At 42.9% G+C, this 25,042-nt stretch overlaps 1 protein-coding gene across 4 annotated transcripts in view; it reads right to left on the bottom strand.

Annotated features, from left to right (window-relative positions):
• Nucleotides 1–25,042, bottom strand: part of LOC115192489 (voltage-dependent R-type calcium channel subunit alpha-1E-like) — a 100,453-nt gene that overhangs the window by 17,080 nt on the left and 58,331 nt on the right. For 3 of the 4 annotated variants that reach the window (XM_029751058.1, XM_029751057.1, XM_029751059.1), the window contains exons 7-25: nt 20,035–20,138; nt 19,664–19,779; nt 19,472–19,525; nt 17,637–17,702; nt 14,909–15,118; nt 14,654–14,766; nt 13,991–14,103; nt 13,321–13,452; nt 12,662–12,731; nt 12,373–12,490; nt 12,193–12,260; nt 11,990–12,081; nt 5,583–6,470; nt 5,126–5,364; nt 4,839–4,950; nt 3,055–3,184; nt 1,804–1,863; nt 1,405–1,511; nt 1,197–1,208 (exon numbers count right to left, since the gene is read on the bottom strand). In XM_029751058.1, coding sequence (XP_029606918.1) covers nt 1,197–1,208; nt 1,405–1,511; nt 1,804–1,863; nt 3,055–3,184; nt 4,839–4,950; nt 5,126–5,364; nt 5,583–6,470; nt 11,990–12,081; nt 12,193–12,260; nt 12,373–12,490; nt 12,662–12,731; nt 13,321–13,452; nt 13,991–14,103; nt 14,654–14,766; nt 14,909–15,118; nt 17,637–17,702; nt 19,472–19,525; nt 19,664–19,779; nt 20,035–20,138 — 2,804 coding nt within the window. The remainder of the gene's footprint in view (nt 1–1,196; nt 1,209–1,404; nt 1,512–1,803; nt 1,864–3,054; nt 3,185–4,838; nt 4,951–5,125; nt 5,365–5,582; nt 6,471–11,989; nt 12,082–12,192; nt 12,261–12,372; nt 12,491–12,661; nt 12,732–13,320; nt 13,453–13,990; nt 14,104–14,653; nt 14,767–14,908; nt 15,119–17,636; nt 17,703–19,471; nt 19,526–19,663; nt 19,780–20,034; nt 20,139–25,042) is intronic. The other variant, XM_029751060.1, reaches the window with a different exon arrangement.

The raw sequence follows: 25,042 nt of genomic DNA, 5'->3' as shown, positions 1-25,042 counted from the left end.
ATTTTTTTTAAACCCTTCCTCGGATATATGCCTCATCACAATTCTATCTCGGTGATCTACGGACAGTTCCTTGGACTTCATGGTATAGTTTCTGCTCTGACATACACTGTCAACTGTGGGACCTTACACTGAGTGTACAAAACATTAGGAACACCTTACTAATATTAAGTTGCACACTCTTTTGCCCTCAGAACAGCCTTAATTCATCAGGGCATGGACTATCAAAAGTGTTCCACAGGGATGCTGGCGCATGTTGACTCCAATGCTTCCCACAGCTGTGTCAAGTTGGCTGGATGTCCTTTGGGTGGTGGACCATTCTTGATGCACACAGGAAACTGTTGAGCGTGAAAAACCAGCAGCATTGCAGTTCTTGACACCCTCAAACCAGTGTGCCTATCACCTACTACCACACCCCATTCAAAGGCACTTAAATCTTTTGTCTTGCCCATTCACCCTCTGAATGGTACACATACACAATCCATGTCTCAATTATCACAAGGCTTAAAAATCATTATTTAACCTGTCTCATCCCCTTCAGCTAAACTGATTGTGGATTTCACAAGCATTGCTTTGGCTGTATGGATTTAGTGGATTTAACAAGTGATATCAATAGCTTTGACCTGGTCCGTCTGTCATGGAAAGAGCAGGTGTGTTTCTTTCTAAATCATGTCCAAACAATTGATTTGGCCACAGGTGGATTCCACTAAAGTTGTAGTGGCATCTAAAGGATGATCAAAGGAAATTGGATACATCTGAGCTCAGTTTGTAGTGTCCTAGCAAAGGGGTGTGAATACTTATGTAAATTAGATATTTTAGTATTTAATTTTCAATCAATTTGCTAAATATCTTATGGGTTATTGTGGGTGAGAAAAATGTTGTCAATGGGTATTTAAAAAAAATATATATTTAACCTTCATTTAACTAGGCAAGTCAGTTAAGAACGAATTCTTATTTACAATGACAGCCGAGGAACAGTGGGTTAACTGCCTTGTTCAGGGGCAGAATGACAGATTTTTACCTTGTCAGCTCGGGAATTCGATCTAGCAACCTTTCAGTTACTGGCCCAACGCTCTAACCACTAGGCTACCTGCCACCTCATGAATACTTTGTAAAGGCACTCTATGTAATGAACTATAGAGGACACATAGGATCCTGTTGAAGAGAGCAGAAAGAAAGGAAGTGAAGAAAGTGTTTACCCCAGCACATTCCTGGCAGTCCCACAGCAACACAATCCACAGGAGCAGAGGACGACAGAGAGAAAAACACGTATATCTCAGGATGGAAAAAACATGTACTGTATATCACAAAACAGAGTGAAACACAGTGCTATACTACACTGGCAGTATACACTGGTAATGTACACTACACAGGAAGTTATAACCTATGCAAGGTCACATGACTCACGTGAGGGCGAAGGCCACCAGAGCGCCGACCACCACGATAAAGTCTAGAATGTTCCACAGGTCCCGGAAATAGGAGCCATCATGGAGAATCAAGCCCTGGTCTATCATCTGTCAAAAATACATCTTGTTAAATGATTTGAAAACAGAACTGTGCTAAATATTTGCATTTGCCTCACTGTTAATTAGCTAAATACAATACATTCTGTCTATCTGACATAAAAATGTTTTGGTAGTACCAGTTTATGCCAAACATGTTCATGTACCTTCTGTCCAATCCAACGGACTCTGCTACAGTATGGTATGACCTATGTCACGTTAATATGACATCGTTTGGTAATGTTTTAATACAGGATCCTTGCTGATTGACTAAAGAATACTGTATTTTTGTTCTATAACTCACCTTTATTATCATTTCAAAGGTAAAGACACCTGTGAACACGTAGTCAAAGTAACGCAAAACCTGTGGGGTAAAAAGTAGACAAATATATTAACACATCCATTACAAAACTGGACTCCAGGGGATGAGGAAGAACATTTCATTCCTTGCCATCAGCTCATACATTAGAGGAGATCAGAGAGAGACAGATCAGAGAGAGACAGATCAGAGAGACACAGATCAGAGGGACTGATCAGAGAGAGACTGATCAGAGAGAGACTGATCAGAGAGAGACTGATCAGAGAGAGACTGATCAGAGAGAGACAGATCAGAGGGACTGATCAGAGAGAGACTGAAAACTTCTGTTTAATGTGTTGCATCTGTTCTTCACCGCTGAACTGGGGACATATTTCCCTTTTAGGAAACCAACTTCTCTCTTTAATGGTCACACTGATTAAGTTGAACCGGAGGGAATTCTATTTCTATTTCAGACTTTGTAAGATGATGCTTTCAAGTGGAGCCCTTCTCCGCTGATGGATATGTGCTTTGATTAGCTTCTTAGCGTGTCACCAGGCCCATTTCATTCCCAACTCGATTTGCATCAATCAGCAACATCCAGAGAAGCCCCCCCCCCATCAAGTCACCATGGGAGACCTTCACAAAGCAATTAACGTAATGCTTTCTTTCAGTCTTCCAGCTGCTCAGCTAGGACGGGGCCTGATATGAGACCCCAGGCACATATTCCCAATGATTTGTTTTTTACCTCAAGGAACTTCTGTAACGAAGTACAAAACAATGGCATCGACAATAGGAATGCTGCAGAATTCCAGATTGTACTCGATTGACACTGTATGTGCCATCTGTCTGATTTGTAGTCGTATGAAGAGCCTAAACCAGAGGTGGGAGTAGGGAGTGTGATGTGATTATTCTATACCCCCCAACACTCCTCCTCTATCTGGCTCCTCAGTGTGAGCAGAGAGTGACAACTCTAATATTGCTGTCCCCCTGTGAGATCAGCGATACTCGTCAGAGACAGCGTCAAGCACAGATGCAGACACAATCCTCGTCACGAGTGTGCGCTTGCACTCACGGTATGCTGTGAGAAGATAGTACAGCACAGGAAAACAAAGCCAAACAAAAGCAATCACACGTCAAAGACAATAGCCTAGCCACCATTGTGGAGAAAGACTGTTAGAACAATGAGGCTCAAGGTCAGAGAGGAAAACAGCCATCTGTTGAGTCCAGGTAAAGCCCAGTGACCAGACTGGCTCTTACTTTGTTCCAGTCGGAGGTGGCTGAAACGGGGTCCTCTGCAGCCAGGGCGATACTGCTGGCAGCGATCACCAGCAGGATACACATCTCAAAGTAACGCAGGTTCACCACATAGTGACAGGCCCGGCGGATCCTAGAGATGGAACAGAGGACACAGAGAAACAGCTGTCAGAGCAGGACTGAAACGGGTGTTTTGTTTCTGTACCTCTATCATGCCTGTGTTTGATGGTAAGGATGAGGTTTTTAAGATGATGGTGAGGATGAGGGTTTTAAGAGGATGATGGTTTTAAGATGCTGGTAGGGATGATGGTGTTAGGATGATGGTAGGGATGATGGTGTTAGGATGACGGTAGGGATGATGGTGTTAGGATGATGGTAGGGATGAGGGTGTTAGGATGCCGGTAGGGATGATGGTGTTACATGCTGACCACACCACTCGCATTGCGTGCGCGAGCATTGCAAAATAAATGTACACATACGGTACATGTTATTCAATCATTGCACCCACACTGCTCGCGCGCGCCAACGAGCATCTGCGTTGCCAAGCGCTAAAATAGAAGTCCTGCCTCTCCCATCTCCTCATTGGTTTATAGAAGCAGATACCCATGTGCCTTCTCCTCATTGGTTGATTGAAAGATGAACTTTGGTCGGTCGGTCGGTCGTGGTAATACTACGTTTAGATGCCAATCGCCATATAAAGTCCAAAGAAGAAAAACCCTGGAAGGAGGAGAGATGACTAGAAACGATTCGGTTGACCGTTTTATGTGTGGATTAATTGTCGGAGTAGGGGACCTTGTGCATTTCAGGTAAAATAACAACTCAACGTTTATATCCTAGGGCAAATTAACTAGCAACAGCATGCTAGCTAAATAGGACAAATTAGCTAGCAACTGCAAGCTAGCTAGCTAAATTGCCATAAATGTTTAATGCTTTTCGACCTGTCCCCAAATTAATATAATGGTTCAGAGTTTGTTTTGATATTTCAACCTGCGTGTCGTGATCGCGTTTGGTGTGGCGGGACAAAGTCAATTTGCACACGCGGACGCACGCACGCTCGGTTTAGGTGTGGTGTTAGGATGACGGTAGGGATGATGGTGTTAGGATGACGGTAGGGATGAGGGTGTTAGGATGACGGTAGGGATGAGGGTGTTAGGATGACGGTAGGGATGAGGGTGTTAGGATGATGGTAGGGATGAGGGTGTTAGAATGACGGTAGGGATGAGGGTGTCAGGATGACGGTAGGGATGAGGGTGTTAGGATGACGGTAGGGATGATGGTGTTAGGATGACGGTAGGGATGATGGTGTTAGGATGACGGTAGGGATGAGGGTGTCAGGATGACGGTAGGGATGAGGGTGTTAGGATGACGGTAGGGATGATGGTGTTAGGATGACGGTAGGGATGAGGGTGTTAGGATGACGGTAGGGATGAGGGTGTTAGGATGACGGTAGGGATGAGGGTGTTAGGATGATGGTGTTAGGATGAGGGTGTTAGGATGCCGGTAGGGATGAGGGTGTTAGGATAAGCGTAGGGATGATGGTGTTAGAATGATGGTAGGGAGGATGGCGTTAGGATGATGGTGTTAGGATGATGGTGTTAGGATGATGGTGTTAGGATGCCGGTAGGGATGAGGGTGTTAGGATAAGCGTAGGGATGATGGTGTTAGGATGACGGTAGGGATGAGGGTGTTAGAATGATGGTAGGGATGAGGGTGTTAGAATGATGGTAGGGAGGATGGCGTTAGGATGATGAAATAGGAGGAGCAGAGAAGAGCAGAGGGAGACTTACGGGTTGTCAGGTTTGAAGATGAACATACTGTCAGGTGTGACAGTATTGACTGGGCTGGCCACCTCTTCCTCGTCCTTCTCAGGCTTGGATGCCTCCACGTCTTTACTGTTGCCTGGAAGAGGTGGATAATGTGGGTGTGCTACTCTGATTGTGGTACCATGCTGTGATATCAGGGGTATCTCCAACCCCGCATGAGATAAAGGCTTTCATACACCTCACAGCAGAACTATTTTGAATGTGAGTAGAGTACACTGAATGTAAAATAAGGACACCCTTGATGGTGTTACCTGTGATGGGGGTGAGCTCTAGTGACGACTGGACATCGGTCACCTCGATGACGATACTGGAGCTCAGAGGGGACTGGTTCAGAGTGGTGGCGTTGCTATCGGTCTCACTGTCTCCTGTGGGGCCCTCTGGTAGCGCCAGTACTGCAGCCTGAGATGGCTGCAGTGTGGGTGGACCTGACTGTAGACCCTCCTCCCTGTTCTGCAGCTCAGGACCCCCAGTCTGATCATGGTCCCTCTGTCTGTGGAGGAGCAGAGGGACAAGGAACAACATCCAGACTGAGTCTGGATTCACTGGGGATTTGTTGTATTTAGGGCACCCTGAAGTCTGATACATTGAAAGTAGGAGAATACTGACTATTAACACTTTACAAACAAAGTCTACAGAATACTATACAAACAGTCTACTATGTATTGAATTTATAGAACTAGCTGTAAATCAGTGTGAGCTCATCCTTACCTGTGTTCAGCCTCCCTGGTCTCGGAAGGCTGGCTTGTTTCTCCCTCGTTACCGTCTTTCCTCACCTCCTCCACTGGGTCCTCTGGGGTCTTCCTCTCCATGCTGACAGAGCGGCTACTGCCCTCCGAGCCCTGAGGCGAGTCCAGGCCTCTGGCCCCAGCCTGAGCCTCACAGTGCCCTGTGCCCTGTGGCCTCCTGAGCCACATGCCTTCCATGTCAATGGACAGGGTGTCACTAGCAGGAGGGCGGAACTTACGCACCGCTCTCTGCCTTCTCTCCCCATTCAACCAGGGGCTCCTGCGGCCATTGAGGCCTTGGTGGCAGTGGTTGGGGATGCCACGCTTGCCCTCTGGGCATGGCTCAGATTCTGTAGGCTCCGGTATGAACACAGCTGTGGACGTGGGGGGGTCAGGCAGGGGCGTGTCAGTGGGATCGGGTGGCTCTGCTAAAGGGTTGGATAAGTGGAGCTCAGGGACACCCATGGACAGGGCTGGTTCCTCTAGGGGCATCTCCATGGGCTTTGGGGGCTTAGCTGTGAAGGCCTTAGGGTCAGCTGTGGGATCAGGCAGCTTCAGGCTGCCTGTGGGTGTGCCTGTTGCTTTGAGGTGGTGGGGACAGCCAGGGGGCCCTTCCTGCTCCTCATTGGGGTTGCTGAAGAGTATCTCTCGGCTGGACATATGCCGGTGCCTGCGCAGTTGGCTGGTTCTCTGCTCCCACACAGACATGGTCAACCGTCTACTCCTCTCCCTCCTGGACATGAAAGAGTTAGAGGAATTCAGTGGCGGGCATGGGGGCCCCACGGCGAGGCTCTCAACCTCCTTCAGAGAGTAGGCAGGCCGGCTCCTGTGTATCGCTCTTTTCCTATACAGGTAGGGTCTCCTCCTCCTGCTGGGAGAGAAGACAACAACACTGTCAGGATGAGCAGTAAGGGAGATAGCAACACAGAACTTGTCTATAGTAGTGATACACACTGAATGCTGTAAGCGCTATTCTTCATTTGAAACCAATTCCAAAATGTTTAAGAATTGCTTTTGAATTTCTTATACTTGCTTGTATACAAATGTTTGTGAAACATACACTTATAAATAAAACATTAGTACAAAACCAGTGAGCAGTTGGAACACATTCGAGAAAGGCAATCTAGTCTGATTTTCAAAGCGTGGTAAATAAGATCCAGAATTGTTATTAAGCATTTATAAGGGAAAACAATTTACTGGATCAATGAAGATGTTATGTGATAAATTAAGCAAAATGTAACTAGGAAGTTATAATAACTACAATATAATGAAAGTGGGAGATGTGGAACTGATATGAAATGCAGAGCCAAATACTGTAAGATTCTGGAAGTAAAACAAGGAATGGAATAAAATGAGAATAGAACATTTACCCAGTTAAGAAAATCAGGCAGTTTGTTTTGAAATTGAAATGAACAGACAGTGTTAATACTTACTTGTACTTGTACTCTTGTGTGGTCCGTGTTATCAATAAACGATTGGTTGAAAACAAGACATTAGTGCTTTTGTGAGCAGAGACAAAACAGAGCCTGAGACACAGTCCAAAACGCAAGACTCTACAGAGGCCATGGTCAATTTGAGTGGACCAGTATCAGTTTATACGTCTACTGTATTTCTGTATAGACAAAATCATTATTCTCTGTATTACCAGGTAGTAAAATCCTTATGAATTATTCAACCAAATGAATGATGTCTAAATGTTTTGTCGTGTGCCTCGAGGAAAGCAAAGCGCAACATGACAAACAGGATGGTAGCAGTATTAGAACAATGAGAACAACATTAACATCAACAGGTGCACCATTTAACATATTCAGGAAGTATGACAAGTTAAAGACATTCAGAGATACAGTATGGCACAGGAATAAAACACAGAAATGGCCTTCATTGGCACAAACATAGCAAAGACAGATTGTTTAGGCAAAGCAAACATGTCAGTTTGCATTATGTGTGCAGCTCTCGTCCCCAAAGTTGTGCCAGGGTCACATTGTAATTGGTCATGCTGGTCAGAGAGAGACATGCACCCTCCGCTCCCCAAAGGCCAGAAGTCACAGACAAGCTACAGCCCTTTTCACTTTGTCAACATCATCATGCTCTGAAAGTCAGTTGTGCAAGAGCCCCAGGAAGATAGACGGTCACAACATTTCACCCCAAACAACACAGACATGATGCAATGCAACCAAAGTTCAGACTCTTCTCCAAACACAGACGCCGGGATACTCTATGGTATCTCATCAATGTGATTCGACAAGTGCCTGACCCTGAATATGTCAGATGGTTTATATTAAGGGACCCTGCAAAAATCACAGATCCATCCCTACACCTCAAACTGGATGAATCTAGACAAAAATGTACTTTGTTAATTCTGCATAAAGCGATGAATAGAACTGGTTATATTTGTAGCATCCACCAAAGCTCCGCGAACATCTACTCCTGCTGTACTAACGTAATGCCAAGGAGAACAAATGCTGCACAGCATGAAACATTTTTAACCATGAAACATTTAAAAATGCATATTTCCGCTCATGTGGTTTGAATGCCCATGCAATATGCTGTTCATTTTCAACATGCACACTATATCTCTATGGAACTAGAAGCAGAGCTGCCATTTCTGTTGGCGCCATCTTGCCAGCATAGTGTGTCCCCATCTTGTAGTATAGTGTGTCCCCATTTTGTAACATAGTGTGTCCCCATCTTATAGCATAGTGTCCCCATCTTGTAACAGTGTGTCCCATGTTGTAGTACAGTGTGTCCTCATTTTGTAACATAGTGTGTCCCCATCTTGTAGTACAGTGTGTCCTCATTTTGTAACATAGTGTGTCCCCATCTTGTAACTGTGTGTCCCCATCTTGTAACATAGTGTGTCCAGAATATTGTAGTATTTTGTGTCCCCATCTTGTAGTATAGTGTGTCCAGAATATTGTAGTATTTTGTGTCCCCATCTTGTAGTATAGTGTTTCCCCATCTTGTAGTATAGTGTGTCCAGAATATTGTAGTATTTTGTGTCCCCATCTTGTAGTATAGTGTGTCCCCATCTTGTAACATAGTGTGTCTCCATCTTGTAACATAGTGTGTCTCCATCTTGTAACATAGTGTGTCTCCATCTTGTAGTATAGTGTGTCTCCAATTTGTAGTATAGTTTGTCACCATCTTGTAGTTTAGTGTGTCCTCATTTTGTAACATAGTGTGTCCCCCTCTTGTAGTATAGCGTGTCCCCATCTTGTAGTATAGTGTGTCCTCATTTTGTAACATAGTGTGTCCCCATCTTGTAACATAGTGTGTCCCCATCTTGTAACATAGTGTGTCCCCATCTTGTAACATAGTGTGTCTCCATCTTGTAACATAGTGTGTCTCCATCTTGTAGTTTAGTGTGTCCTCATTTTGTAACATAGTGTGTCCCCCTCTTGTAGTATAGCGTGTCCCCATCTTGTAGTATAGTGTGTCCTCATTTTGTAACATAGTGTGTCCCCATTTTGTAACATAGTGTGTCCCCATCTTATAGCATAGTGTCCCCATCTTGTAACAGTGTGTCCCATGTTGTAACATAGTGTGTCCTCATTTTGTAACATAGTGTGCCCCCATCTTGTAACATAGTGTGTCTCCATCTTGTAACATAGTGTGTCCCCATCTTGTAACATAGTGTGTCCCCATCTTGTAACATAGTGTGTCCCCATCTTGTAACATAGTGTGTCCCCATCTTGTAACATAGTGTGTCCCCATTTTGTAACATAGTGTGTCCCCATCTTGTAACTGTGTGTCCCCATCTTGTAACATAGTGTGTCCCAATCTTGTAGTATTGTGTCCCCATCTTGTAGTATAGTGTGTCCCCATCTTGTATCATAGTGTGTCCCCATCTTGTAACTGTGTGTCCCCATCTTGTAACATAGTGTGTCCCAATCTTGTAGTATTGTGTCCCCATCTTGTAGTATAGTGTGTCCCCATCTTGTATCATAGTGTGTCTCCATCTTGTAGTATATTGTCCCCATCTTGTAGTATAGTGTGTCTCCATCTTGTAACATAGTGTGTCTCCATCTTGTAGTATAGTGTGTCCCCATCTTGTAGTATTGTGTGTCCCTGTCTTATAGTATAGTGTGTCCCCATCTTGTAACATACTGTGTCCCCATCTTGTAACATAGTGTGCCCCCATCTTGTAACATAGTGTGCCCCCATCTTATAACATGGTGTGTCCCCATCTTATAACATGGTGTGTCCCCATCTTATAACATGGTGTGTCCCCATCTTGTAGTATAGTGTGTCCCCATCTTATAACATGGTGTGTCCCCATCTTATAACATGGTGTGTCCCCATCTTGTAGTATAGTGTGTCCCCATCTTATAACATAGTGTGTCCCCATCTTATAACATGGTGTGTCCCCATCTTGTAGTATATTGTCCCCATCTTGTAACATAGTGTGCCCCCATCTTGTAACATAGTGTGTCTCCATCTTGTAGTATATTGTCCCCATCTTGTAACATAGTGTGCCCCCATCTTGTAACATAGTGTGCCCTCATCTTATAACATAGTGTGTCCCCATCTTATAACATAGTGTGTCCTCATCTTATAACATAGTGTGTCCCCATCTTGTAACATAGTGTGTCCTCATCTTATAACATAGTGTGTCCCCATCTTGTAACATAGTGTGTCCCCATCTTGTAGTGTATTGTGTCCCCATCTTGTAACATAGTGTGCCCCCATCTTGTAACATAGTGTGTCTCCATCTTGTAACATAGTGTGTCCCCATCTTGTAACATAGTGTGTCCCCATCTTGTAGTATAGTGTGTCCCCATCTTGTAGTGTATTGTGTCCCCATCTTGTAGTGTATTGTGTCCCCATCTTGTAACATAGTGTGTCCCCATCTTGTAGTATAGTGTGCCCCCATCTTGTAGTGTATTGTGTCCCCATCTTGTAACATAGTGTGTCCCCATCTTGTAACATAGTGTGTCCCCATCTTGTAGTATAGTGTGTCCCCATCTTGTAACATAGTGTGTCCCCATCTTGTAACATAGTGTGTCCCCATCTTGTAACATAGTGTGTCCCCATCTTGTAACATAGTGTGCCCCCATCTTGTAACATAGTGTGCCCCCATCTTGTAACATAGTGTGTCCCCATTTTGTAACATAGTGTGTCCCCATCTTGTAACATAGTGTGTCCCCATCTTGTAACATAGTGTGTCTCCATCTTGTAGTATAGTGTGTCCCCATCTTGTAGTATAGTGTGTCCCCATCTTGTAGTGTATTGTGTCCCCATCTTGTAACATAGTGTGTCCCCATCTTGTAACATAGCGTGTCCCCGTCTTGTAACAGTGTGTCCCCCTCTTGTAACATAGTGTGTCCCCATTTTGTAGTATAGTGTGTCCTCATCTGGTAGTATCGTGTGTTCCCATCTTGTAGTATAGTGTGTCCTCATCTGGTAGTATAGTGTGTCCCCATCTTGAAGTATAGTGTGTCCCCATCTTGTAGTATAGTGTGTACCCATCGTGTAGTTTAGTGTGTACCCATCGTGTAGTTGAGTGTGTCCCCATCTTGTAGTATAGTGTGTCCCCATCTTGTAGTATAGTGTGTTCCCATCTTGTAGTGTAGTGTGTCCCCTTCTTGTAGTATAGTGTGTCCCCTTCTTGTAGTATAGTGTGTCTCCATGCTATGCTACACCATGTGCATGTACATGCATTTCCACCAGACAGACCGGGAATCCTGTAAGCTCTGTGGGGCAGACCATCCATATAGGAAATCAATATTGTGAGCTTTGATTAAATAACATTACTTAATGACTCATCTCTTGTAACCCAAATGGCTTGTCCAGATGTATGTATGTAACCCATCCCCTTGCTAATACTTGGTAATTCTTCTAAAAACATAATGGTTACAAAAAAATCAGTCTTGTGAAAATGAGGGAGCCTAAGTACTGCAGGAAATTTCTCTCATGGGAATGATATAATAATTTGGATGCCAGTAATGCTGTCTCTATGACGATGGTATAGGCTCATCCCTGCAGATACTAGGAAGCCTGCTGGTAGCCATGGTGATATGAACGTCATTATGAAGGTCTCTACGACTGTCTGGGGCTCCATAATACAGCTCCACTTACAGTAGCCTGTACCTAGATCAAACTAACTAAATCAACTATCATGTACCAGTAACCCAAACTACAATTGAATCTAGTTCAAACCTGGGGCTCTTATGCATTACAAGAGAAATTTCCCTGTCCTTCTGCAAAACCCTAATTCCAAGGCATAGCACTACGTAAGAAAATTGCCCATAGTGAAACTTTCTCAGCCTCAATCCCTCCCGTCCTTTAATGTTGGCTGTGCTGCAGAAGCAGCCCCTGGTGAGACTACACAGTGTTAGTACTGTTAGTTAGCAGTCTGTTCGAGTCCTGAGGGGTACACACAGAACTTACTCTGATGACATCAGGGAAGAAATGGCCCCTACTTCCTTTGCTTTCTGGAGAGCATGTTTCTGATTGAAAGCAGCCTCTTCATCCTCTTCATCCTAAATATAAGATTGCAATGAACATCATTTAAAAAAATCACGGATGTTGTTGAGAGCAGCTATCATCTTCAATTGTGAGAAGACGAGTACATTCTTGAAAGGAGGATTTACCTTGGTAAGTTCCTGGGCATTGGCCAGATTGTCCACAGCGATGGCCAAGAAAACATTCAACAGCGTGTCTGGTCACAGTCATGTCAAGGACCTAAAACGATCAAATAATCTACAGAATCCACACATCAGACATCTCACATATGCAGTAGTGAAAGTGATTTTCTGGCTGAGAAAGGATACAGTTACCAAAGAGTGTGAGTACAATGAAGTATATGGAGGACCACATTCCTGACTTCACTCCTCCCTGGGAGCGGATCCCATTGTACATCACCTCATTCCAGTCTTCTCCTGTCAGGATCTAGATAAGGCATACCACACACCCCAACATTCAGACAGGATATACATGTAGATCATCTGTAGGTTCATGACAATGTAAGATTTCCACATGCAAAGCTCTGATTCCTGTCAATCGTACGGATCGCTTCCGAAATCAAAACACAAAAATCTAAACAATTGAGTTGGGCCAGACCTGAAATACAGTCATGATGGCTGCAGGAAAAGTATCAAAGTTTGTAGGAGTGTAGTCTTCAAAGATGAACCTGCATTGAAAGAGGAAGACCGAGAGGACATTGAGTTGAGCCAAGATTTTAAATGATTATTTCTTCCCAGACAGAGAAACCAATTATTGAATTGTCCTTTTCTGGGTAATAGAAGGGGAACTTTTTCCAAGGTCTGTTTTCTTTTCTGTATTCCAGTGGCCAGGCAATGTCCGTCTCTATGCACTGCATTCATTGAAGTAACAGTTTCCCAGAAACGGTCCTTTACCCGTGGGAACATAGTGGCACAACAACTAAGACTAGATGTGTGACAGAATCTGCTAGGCCAAGACTGAGTCCTGTCAGGGTGTTTCTAAATGTGCAACAGGGGATGAAAATGTACACTGTAATATTACATTTATCACAAGAAGCATGACGGCATGATGACACAAACCAAACAATCAATTGTACTACATTCACTTTGATTACATTGACTGCCAGTATCCATCATAGTTTGTGATTGGACTAGACCTGATAGACATGGAATGGTAGTTTGTCCTTGCCTCTAAGGTACAGTACCTCAAATCAAATGTTATTGGTCACATGCACATATTTAGCAGATGTTATTGCGGGTGTAGCAAAATGCTTGTACCTCCCACCAAAGAGCTGCATGCCCAGCAAAGCAAAGACCAGGATGAAGAGGAAGAGGAGGAAAATGAGGCTGATGATTGATTTCATAGAATTCATCAGGGATACCACCAGGTTCCTCAGCGACGCCCAGTACCTGTCAATCACAACCAACCAGAGGCGGGATTAGTTCCATTTGAATTCAGCCAAAATAAGAGACAATCAGTTCATTAAAAATGTATCAATTTTGTTATTGTGAGGGTTTCAATTGATTTGTCACCAGCCTTGCAATGGACATATCTGCATATCTTATCCCTATCAACATCACACCTATGAAACACCCAGCAACCTAAATCTAGGACACTGAAACCTAAGTGCCAGTTCTTGCTAGCAGGTTGACGTTTATTGTCATGAATCTTGCACTGGAGGCAGAACTGAGTGATTTCCGCCAGCTGCAATGTTAAAATTGGCTATTATCGTAAAGAATAATTAAAACAAAAATTACCCTTAATTTAATGTTAGGGTTAGGCATCCGGTCATGTGCCAGCAAGTGACCTTTTTGCAGAGCTGCCTCCAAGGCAAGATTCAAGACAATAAATGCCAACCTGCTGCTTGCTATGCGTTGCCTCATTGCATGCTGCAGGAATAATGTTATAAAGCAATAGGCAGGAGTAGTGAGGAGTCCTTGGACTAACTTGGTGATCTTGAATATCCTCAGCAGACGGAGCGCACGCAGCACACTGATGCCAAAGGACATGCCAGGCCTGAAAAATCCCCACATCACCTCAAAGATGCTTCCCACTATCACCTGTTAACAGACCCAGTAACAACATCACTGACAGCGGAAACACACCAACAGCAGCCTTCAACATACAGTAAACAGAGAGACAAAGATGAAGGATATCTGTTTGCGCATGAGTGCAGAGGTGACGGTTTTATATAGTTGGTCTACAGTGTGAGAAGTGACTTTTTTCATAACATGTTAGGATAATTTACCCTGTAGGTCAGAAGAATTAGGTTAAGGTTAGGAAAAGGGTTAGGGTTAGTTAAAATAAAAAATTATCCAGATGGGAATCAAACATGCAACTTTTGACGTCACTTTGAGATAAGCTGTATCCCGTCTAGCCATGACCAGAGGTGACAGAAACAGAGACATTAACTGCACTTCATTAACTAAATTATGCCCATCAGTGTTAATTTAATTAAGAAGTCTTTAAGTCACCGTCCAATGTTTTAAGTAAATAATTTCCTCTCACTCCCTCATAATGGGTGCAATGTTACAATCTATGTCCCCGTCTTTCCCTCTGGCATGGTCTCTCCATGTTGGTTAGTGATGAAGGGGAAAAATAAAAACTCACCCAGCAGTCGAAGCGGTTGAAGGCGGAGTGGAAGTAGAGTCTGGGTCCCAGGCTGTACATCTTTAAACACATTTCAGTGAGAAACAGACCCAGAAAGAGGAACTCTGCATAGTCTGAAATACGAACAACAACAACCCTCATGAACATCGTAAGAAACAAACATCTCAAAGATTAACGTCACCAGACATGACTTATTTTGGATGGAGATGATGGTACGTACCTGTGTGTGTGTGTGTGTGTGTGTGTGTAACTTACAGAGGAACACAGACAGCCAGTGGGGTTGGTTGTGATGGACGATGGCAACACAGAATGTGTTGAGGGCCACCAGGCCCAGTACAGTCCAGTAGAAGATGTGTGTCTTCACCATGCGGCGGATAGAGATCCGCAGCAGACGCTCCTTACGCTTCAAATAAGCCTTGGGTCCTCTCTTAGCACTCCTGATGCTGGCTCTGGTCATCGGGATGCCTAGAGGGGAGAGTCCAGTCAGGATCATAACTAAAATCACCCTAGTAGTAGAATGACAAAAGCACATTTTCTTCTAGATCTTTTCTCTTTGAAACTTTTCACCTGCACAACAGAAACACTTTGTCCAGGCCTTCTCATCTATTTAGCTTAGCCACTGACTGTAACACGTAATGACGCCTGGAAATGATGAGCTGCCATTTCCAGTTTATTCCCAATACGCCAATGGCAATCTCCTCCTCTGTAATGAGTCTAATATGGTGGGGGTGCCTGCTGGCAGATCGTTCAACCATTCAGGATGTCAGTTACAAACCACTGTTCTTTTCAGTGGCTATGTACATACAGTACCAGTCAAAAGTTTGGACACACCTACAGTACTCATTCAAGGGTTTTTCTGTATTTTTACTATTTGCTACATTGTAGAATAATAGTGAGTACATCAAAACTATGAAATAACACATATGGAATCATGTAGTAACCAGAAAAGTGTTAAACAAATCAAAATATATGTTATCTTTGAGATTAAAATAGCCACCCTTTGCTTCATTGACAGATTAGCACACTCTTGGCATTCTCTCAACCAGCTTCATATGGAATGCTTTTCCAACAGTCTTGAAGGATTTCCCATATATCCTGAGCACTTGTTGGCTGCTTTTCCTTCACTGCGGTTCCAACTCATCCCAAACCATCTCAATTGGGTTAAGGTCGGGTGATTGTGGAGGCCAAGTCATCTGATGCAGCACTCCATCACTCTCCTTCTTGGTCAAATAGCCATTACACAGCCTGAAGGTGTGTTGGGCGATTGTCCTGTTGAAAAACAAATTATAGCCCCAATAAGCACAAACCAGATGGGATGGCGTATCGCTGCAGAATTCTGTGGTAGCTATGCTGGTTAAGTGCGCCTTGAATTCTAAATAAATCACAGACAGTGTCACCAGCAAAGCACCCCCACACCATCACACCTCCTTCTCCATGCTTCACGGTGGGAACCACACATATGGAAATCATCTGTTCACCTACTCTGCATCTCACACCTGGGGGCGGCCATTCAGGAACTCCAGGATCAAGTTGCAGAGGGAGATGTTTAGTCCCAGGGTCCTTAGATTAGTGATGCGCTTTGAGGGCACTATGGTGTTGAACGCTGAGCTGTTGCCAATGAACAGCATTGTCCAGGTGGGAAAGGGCAGTGTTGAGTGCAATAGAGATAGCATCATCTGTGGATCTGTTGGGGCGGTATGCAAATTGGAATGGGTCTAGGGTTTCTGGGATAATGGTGTTGATGTGAGTCATGACCAGCCTTTCAAAGCCCTTCATGGCTACAGACATCAGTGCTACGGGTCGGTAGTCATTTAGGCAGGTTGCCTTAGTGTTCTTGGGCACATGGACTATGGTGGTCTGCTTGAAACATGTTGGTATTACAGACTCAGTCAGGGACAGGTTGAAAATGTCAGTGAAAACACTTGCCGGTTGGTCAGCGCATGCTCGGAGTACACGTCCTGGTAATCCATCTGGCCCTGCGGCCTTGTGAATGTTGACCTGTTTAAAGGTATTACTCACATCGGCTACGGAGAGCGTGATCGCACAGTTGTCCGGAACAGCTGATGCTCTCATGCATGTTTGCGTGTTACTTGCCTCGAAGCGAGCATAGAAGTAATTTAGCTCGTCTGGTAGGCTGGTGTCACTGGGCAGCTCGCGGCTGTGCTTCCCTTTGTAGTCTTAATAGTTTGCAAGCCCTGTCACATCCGATGAGTGTCGGAGCCAGCGTAGTATGATTCAATCTTAGTCCTGTATTGACGCCTTGCCTGTTTGACAGTTCGTCTGAGGGCATAGCGGAATCTCTTATAAGCTTCTGGGTTAGAGTCCCACTCCTTGAAAGCGGCAGCTCTATCCTTTAGCTCAGTGCGGATGTTGCCTATAATCCATGGCTTCTGGTTGGTTCATCATAGCGCTTGATGGTTTTTGCGACTGCACTTGAAGAAACCTTCAAAGTTCTTGACATTTTCCTGATTGACTGACATTCATGTCTTAAAGTAATGATGGACTGTCATTTCTGTTTGCCTATTTTAGCTGTTTTTGCCATAATATGGACTTGGTCTTTTACCAAATAGGGCTATCTTCTGTATACCACCCCTTCCTTGTCACAACACAACTGATTGACTCAAACGCATTAAGAAGGAAAGAAATTCCACAAATGAACTTTTAACAAGGCACACCTGTTAATTGAAATGCATTCCAGGTGACTACCTCATGAAGCTGGTTGAGAGAATGCCAAGAGTGTGCAAAGCTGTCATCAAGGCAAAGGGTGGCTACTTTGAAGAATCTCAAATATAAAGTATAAATTGATTTGTTTAACACTTTTTTCGTTACTACATGATTCAATATGTGTTATTTCAAAGTGCTGATGTCTTCACTATTATTCTACAATGTAGAAAATAGTACAAATAAAGAAAAACCCTTGAATGACTAGGTGTGTCTTAACTTTTGACTGTTACTGTGTACACACCCACACACACACACTCACCCACAGAAGAGATGTCACTATACTGCTGGTCCAGTCCTCTCCTCTTGAGTGTGGCCCTCTTCAGCACTGCAGCCAAAGGTTTCACATTGTCAGCCCGCAGAAAGCCCACCCAAACCTCAACATTTATGACACTCCAGCACAGAGAACGCGTCAGGACACACACAAGTAGATATACAAAGATCATGAGGGTATTACTAACGAGGTGAGAAGAAAATGGTGAAAATAATAAACACATTTACATGCCACTGTGTTTGGTGCTTTGGGTATTGTAAAACAAGAGCAAAACAGATGCCTTTAGTAAACATGGGTAAGAGCATACAGCAATATGATGTTAATAAGATATGCAGAACAACGAACCCGACTAAACTACAACTAATTGTTGTTGTTGTTGGTTCTATTCTCTTGGCTATAGCCCACACTCACAGTACGTTTATATGGAGATCACTGGTGCAATGTCTAATTTTAGCCATATCATACTAAAGAGCGGTTTTGAAGCACACATATAATTCTATATGTCCCTGACGGGGAAAATACACTGAATTATCAGGGTGAGATGAGCTGTTCCTCCATCCTCTCCTACACCCCCACCACCTTTTGGTACGGATCTAATTGATTTATTCATATTTACCTCGACTTTCCCCCTTTTAATAAGCCACTGAACCAATATTCATAGGAGTGTTTGCACGAGACACACACTGGCTGCATCCGGTCATTTCATTTCAGTTGCTAAGGCAACATCGGCGCACTCCTTAATCTAGAGTAGACTAATGCATCTTCTGCATTTAGAGCTGCTTTTTGTTTTCTGGTGCCAAGTTTTATTTTTGGAGGTCAGAATGTCTCGTGGTTTATTTGGAAGTAGGTTTGTGGAACAATAGCTAGGTCTATTTTAGCGTTCATGTCAGAGTCAGTTGTTGCAAAGGAACAAAAGATGGCAAGGAATTGTAGAATAGAAGTTGTTCCTCACCATGGTTACCGCTTGTATTCCATTCAGACAGCCTCGTGGGAGCTGTCAATCAACATTTAATAAAAACGATTTGTTTGTTGGGGGGGGGGGGGGCGAAAAATCATGCTTCACTTGATATGGTCATAGCTTTGTGTACTGTAAGTGTGTGTCTGGTAGGTTTAAAAGTCCATATTGATAGTGAGGTACCAGAGATGATTGCTTTTGGGGGTACAGCATGGACAGTCCTCAATAGTCCTAAGTAAAGTTGTTTTTGAAGTGCACCACACCAGAAGCAACAACGGTATTTTAGGAATGGCTGTTCTTATGAAGATTTGCATCTAAATATGTCTTTGGTATACATACAGTACAGTACAAGCCCAGAGACATATACATACAGGGAAACACACACGTTTAGAGTCTTGGGAGACAAAACTTCTCAAAATAGTTACATTCTTATGAGAAAGTAAATTACTGTCACAGTCAACCAAACAGATAGTACTGTACATTCCAACACTCAATGACACAAAATTGATACATTTAATACTTCAGGAGACTGACAAAACCTATTCTTTCTCCCTAGCACTTACCTATGTAATACAATGTTATCTATGCATCACACACAGTGCATAGGGTAATATGATATTAATAAATGAACAATTCTTACAAAATGAAATGTTTTCTACAAATTATATATTTCAATGTAGGCCTATGTTATAGTTATGTTTACAACATGTGGTTGATAGTCTTAGAGGACAAGAAGATGATAATGAATCTATTCAGATATTCATGTGTTTAAAACAGAATCCCATAAATCCTGTACAGACAGATTAACTGTAAACTATGTAGTGATGTAAAGACAATATAACCAATCGGGCCATCTTTCCAGTCTTACCATCAAGAGCAGACCGTCCTGAATTCTTATTATCCTCTGCAAGCATCACCTCCTCTGCAAAGCAGACCCAACAAAGAAGTCTGATTCATACAGCAGAAACTTAAATATCAAGGAGATTGTGTTTCGGAGGTAACCTTTCAAAAGCAGGACGTGAATTAGATCTATAGTGTGTACAGATAGTGGTTTCAGTACCTGCTTTGTTGATCCAGGCCCGGTAGCCATTGAGTTCCCTCTCAATCTGCTGCTGCCTCCGCAGCTTCATGAACGCCCTGCGGTTCTCAACCCGCTCCCTCTCTTTAGCAAACTCTCTGCAAGCCAAAATCAACAGGAGATAATGATGGTTGTTAGACATGTTGTTCAGCGCTGACCTGACCTCCCTCATCATTCAGACACCAGGGGAGAGAAGGGGGGTACTCCACCCTTGTCTCCTTTACATGTAGTTAATTAGAGTAGATTGTGAGTCAACCTTTTATATAAAACGAATGAACTTGTGCAGACGGTGACAGTGTGTATTAAAGCTGTCAGCCACCCCAGCACAATGTGATGCTGTAACGTGGACTCACCCTGAGAGCACTCCCAATACCAGGTTCAACACGAAGAAGGAGCCAATGATTATCAGAGGGATGAAGTACATGCAGTTCCACGTGGGGCCTAAAGCATCGTTGGTCTGTGGAGATACAAAACAAAGAGCTGACAATGAAGCGCACTGTATTATTTTTCTGTATGTACAAAGTATTCACACCCCTTGACTTCTTCCACATTTTGTTGTGTTACAGCCTGAATTTAAAATGGATTCAATGTATAGTTTTTTCACTGGCATTCACGCAATACCTCATAATTTCAAAGTGGAATTATGTATTTTTTTTTTTTTTTACAAATGAATTAAAAATTATAATATGAAATGTCTTGAGTCAATAAGTATTCAACGCCTTTGTTATGGCAAGCCTGTCACGTCCTGACCCTTGTAAGAGGTAATTTGCAATACTAGAGTGGTCAGGGCGTGACAGGTGGTTGTTTTGGGTGGTTATGGGTTTTCTGTTTATATGTGGGTTTTCCTAGATTTCTGTTTCTATGTTTTGTTTTCTATGTTTTGGCCGGGTATGGTTTCCAATCAGAGGCAGGTGTCTTTCGTTGTCTCTGATTGGAAGCCATACTTAGGCAGCCTGTTTTTCCTTTGGGTTTTGTGGGTAGTTGACGGAACTGTTGACAGTCGTTTTTGTTGTTTTGATTTAGTGTTTTCATTAAAGTAAAATATGAGCACTTTACACACCGCGCCTTGGTCCCCTTTGTACGACCCTCGTTACAAAGCCTAAATAAGTTAAGGAGTAAACATTTGCTTAACAAGTCACATAATAAGTTGTATGGATTAACTCTGTATCAATAATAGTGTTTAAAATATTTTTTAAATGACTACCTCATCTCTCTACTCCACACATACAATTACAGTGCATTCGGAAAGTTTCAGACCCCTTGACTTTTCTACATTTTGTGACGTTACTCGTTACATTTTTAATGCTTAGCAGGATGGGAAAATTGTCTAATTTACACACTTATCAAGAGAACATCCCTGGTCATCCCTACTGCCTTTGATCTTGTAGACTCACTAAACACAAATGCTTCGTTTGTGAATTTTGTCTGAGTATTGAACTATGCCCCTGGCTATCCGTAAACAAAAAAAAACAAGAAAATCGTGTTATCTGGTCGTGTTATTCTTCATAAAATAAATTTTAAATTACTTTTACTTTTGATACTTAAGTACATTTAAAACCAAATACTTTTAGACTTTTACTCAAGTAGTATTTTACTGGGTGACTTTCATTTTTACTTGAGTCATTTTCTTTTAAGGTATCTTTACTTTCCTCAAGTATGAAAATTGGGTAATTTTTCCACCACTGGTTACAGCCTTATTCAGAAATAGATTTTTTTTAAATGTCCTTCATCAATCTACACACAATACCCTATAATTACAAAGCAAAAATAGGTATTTATACATTTTTGCAAATGTATAAAAAATGTAAATCTGAAATATCACATTTACATAAGTATTCAGACCCTTTACTCAGTACTTTGTTGAAGCACATTTGGCAGCGATTACAGCCTCACATCTTCTTGGATATGAAGCTACAAGCTAGGCACACCTGTATTTGGGGAGTTTCTTCCATTCTCTGCAGATCCTCTCAAGCTCTGTCAGGTTGGATGGGGAGCATTGCTGCATAGCTATTTTCAGGTCTCTCCAAGGATGTTCGATCGGGATCAAGTCCAGACTTTGGCTGGGCCACTCAAGGACATTCAGAGACTTGTCCCGAAGCCACTCCTGCGTTGTCTTGGCTGTGTGCTTAGGGTCGTTGTCCTGGTGGATAGTGAACCTTCGCCCCAGTCTGAGGTCATGAGCGCTCTGGAGCAGTTTTTCATCAAGGATCTCTCTGTACTTTGCTCCATTCATCTTTCCCCTTGATCCTGACTAGTCTCCCAGTCCCTGCCACTGAAAAACATCCCCACAGCATGATGCTGCCACCACCATGTTTCACTGTAGGGATGGTGTCAGGTTTTCTCCAGATGGGACGCTTGGCATTCAGGCCAAAGAGTTCAATCTTGGTTTCATGAGACCAGAGAATCTTGTTTCTCATGATCTGAAAGCCCTTAGGTGCCTTTTGGCAAACTCTAAACGGGCTGCCTTTTACTGAGGAGTGGCTTCTGTCTGGCCACTCTACCACAAAGGCCTGATTGGTGGAGAGCTGCAGAGATTGCTGTCCTTCTGGAAGGTTCCCCCATCTCCACAGAGGAACTCCGGAGCTATGTCAGAGTGACCATGGGGTTCTTGGTCACCTCCCTGACCAAGGCTCTTCTTCCCCAATTGCTCAGTTTGGGCGGGCGGCCAGCTCTAGGAAGAGTTGTAGTGGTTCCAAACTTCTTCCATTTAAGAATGATGGAGGCCACTGTGTTCTTGGGGACCTTCAATGCTGCAGACATTTTCTGGTACCCTTCCCCAGATCTGTAACTCGACACAATCCTGTCTCAGAGCTCTATGGACAATTCCTTCGACCTCATGGCTTGGTTTTTGCTCTGACATGCACTGTCAACTATGGGACCTTATATAGACACTTGTGTGCCTTTTCAAATCATGTCCAATCAATTGAATTTACCACAGGTGGACACTAATCAAGTTATAGAAAGAGCTCAAGAATGATCAATGGAAACAGGATGCAGCTGAGCTCAATTTCCAGTCTCATTGCAAAGGTTCTGAATAGTTACGTAAATAAGGTATGTGTGTTTTTTTATTTTTATACATTAGCAAAAATTTCCCAAAACTTGTTTTCACTTTGTCGTTATGGGGTACTGTGTGTAGATTGATGAGGAAATAAATACATTTAATCCATTTTAGAAAAAGGCTGTAACGTAACAAAATGTAGAAAAAGTCAAAGGGTCTGAATACTTTCCGAATACACTGTATCTTTAAGGTCCCTCAGTCGAGCAATGAATTTCAAACACAGATTCTACCACAAAGACCAGGGAGGTATTCCAATGCCTCACAAAGAAGGGCACCTATTGGTAGATGGGTAAAAAAAAGACATTGAATATCCCTTTGAGCATGGTGAAGTTATTAATTACACTTTGGATGGTGCATCATACACACCCGGTCACTACAAAGACAGGCGTCCTTGTTAACTCAGTTGCTGGAGAGGAAGGAAACCACTCAGGAATTTTACCAGGCCAATGGTGACTTCTAAACAGTTACAAAGTTCAATAGCTGTGATAGGAGAAAACTGAGGATGGATCAACAACATTGTAGTTACTTCACAATACTAACCTAATTGACAGATTGAAAAGAACGAAGCTTGTACAGAATACAAATAATACAAACATGCATCCTGTTTGTGATAAGGCACTAAAGTAAAACTGCAAAACATGTGGCAAAGAAATGTACTTTCAAATGTACTTTGCAAATCCAACACATCATTGAGTACCACTCTTCATATTTTCAAGCATGGTGGTAGCTGCATCCTGCTATAGGTATGCTTGTCATCGGCAAGGACTAGGGAGTTTTTTCTGATAAAAATAAATGGAATATGGCTAAGCACAGGTCAAATCCTAGAGGAAAACCTGATTCAGTCTGCTTTCCAACAGACACTGTAACGCCCTGGCCATAGAGAGGGGTTTTTTGTTCTTTATTTTGGTTAGGCCAGGGTGTTACATTGGGTGGGCGTTCTATGTTCCTTTTTCTATGTTTTTGTATTTCTTTGTTTTGGGCCGTGTGTGGCTCTCAATCAGGCACAGCTGAAGCTCGTTGTTGCTGATTGGGAGTCACACATAAGGAGCATGTTTTTCCTTTGGGTTTTGTGGGTAATTGTTTCTGTTAGTGTTTGCACCTGACAGGACTGTTGGCTGTCGGTTTTCTCTTTTCTTGTTTTTGTATAGTGTTCAAGTTGTTCAATTAAATATTAAATGATGAACACTAACTCCGCTGCACCTTGGTCCACTCTCTCTTCAGACAGCCTTTACACACTGGGAGACAAATTCACCTTTCAGCAGGACAATAACCTAAAACATAAGGCCAAATGTAATGGCCTTGAATTGGACAAATAATTTTTCTTTAATGAGTCGGATGAGAGGGATTTACTCCAGACACCCAAACAGGCCCTCATCCCCGTCGTTCGCTGGAGAAAGAGACAGTGATTTTACGGAAGGAGATCGAGGTGCCTTGTGAGGATCAGGCGACAAAGTGGCCTTTGCCATCCGTACTGTTAGCCAACGTACAATCGCTGGAAAATAAATGGGATGAACTAAAAGCACGTATATCCTACCAACGGGACATTAAAAACTGTAATCCTATGTTTCACCGAGTCGTGGCTGAACGACGACATTAATAACATACAGCTGGCGGGAGGATAGAACAGCAGCATCTGGTAAGACAAGGGGTATCGGTCTATGTATATTTGTAAACAACAACTGGTGCACGATACCTAATAAAGTCTCAAGGTTTTTCTCACCTGAGGTAGAGTATTTCATGATAAGCTGTAGACCACACTATCTACCTAGAGAGTTTTCATCTGTATTTTTGTAGCTGTCTACATGCCTCTGTTAGCAATTTATGTTATTCTTAATTACACAAACTCCAAAGCAAATCAGGGGGAGAAAAATAGGTTTATTTGAGATGGACAAATCAAGATATGCTGAGAGGTACAGTTGAAGTCAGAAGTTTACATACACTTAGGTTGGAGTCATTGAAACAAGTTTTTCCAACCACTCCACAAATTTCTTGTTAGCAAACTATCGTATTGGCAAGTTGGTTAGGAGTTAGGCATGACACAAGCAATTTTTCCAATAATTGTTTACAGACAGATTACTTCACTTATAACTCACTGTATCACAATTCCAGTGGGTCAGAGGTTTACATACACTAAGTTGACTGTGCCTTCAAATAGCTTGGAAAATTCCTGAAAATGATGTCATGGCTTTAGAAGCTTCTGATAGGCTAATTGACATCCTTTGAGTCAATTGGAGGTGTACCTGTGAATGTATTTCAAGGCCTACCTTCAAACTCAGTGCCTCTTTGCTTGACATCATGGGAAA

Source organism: Salmo trutta, chromosome 4 (assembly GCF_901001165.1).
Source record: "Salmo trutta chromosome 4, fSalTru1.1, whole genome shotgun sequence".
Lineage (NCBI taxonomy): Eukaryota > Metazoa > Chordata > Actinopteri > Salmoniformes > Salmonidae > Salmo > Salmo trutta.
The sequence above is the reverse complement of the archived record's forward strand: the minus strand, read 5'-3'. Positions and strand labels throughout refer to the sequence as shown.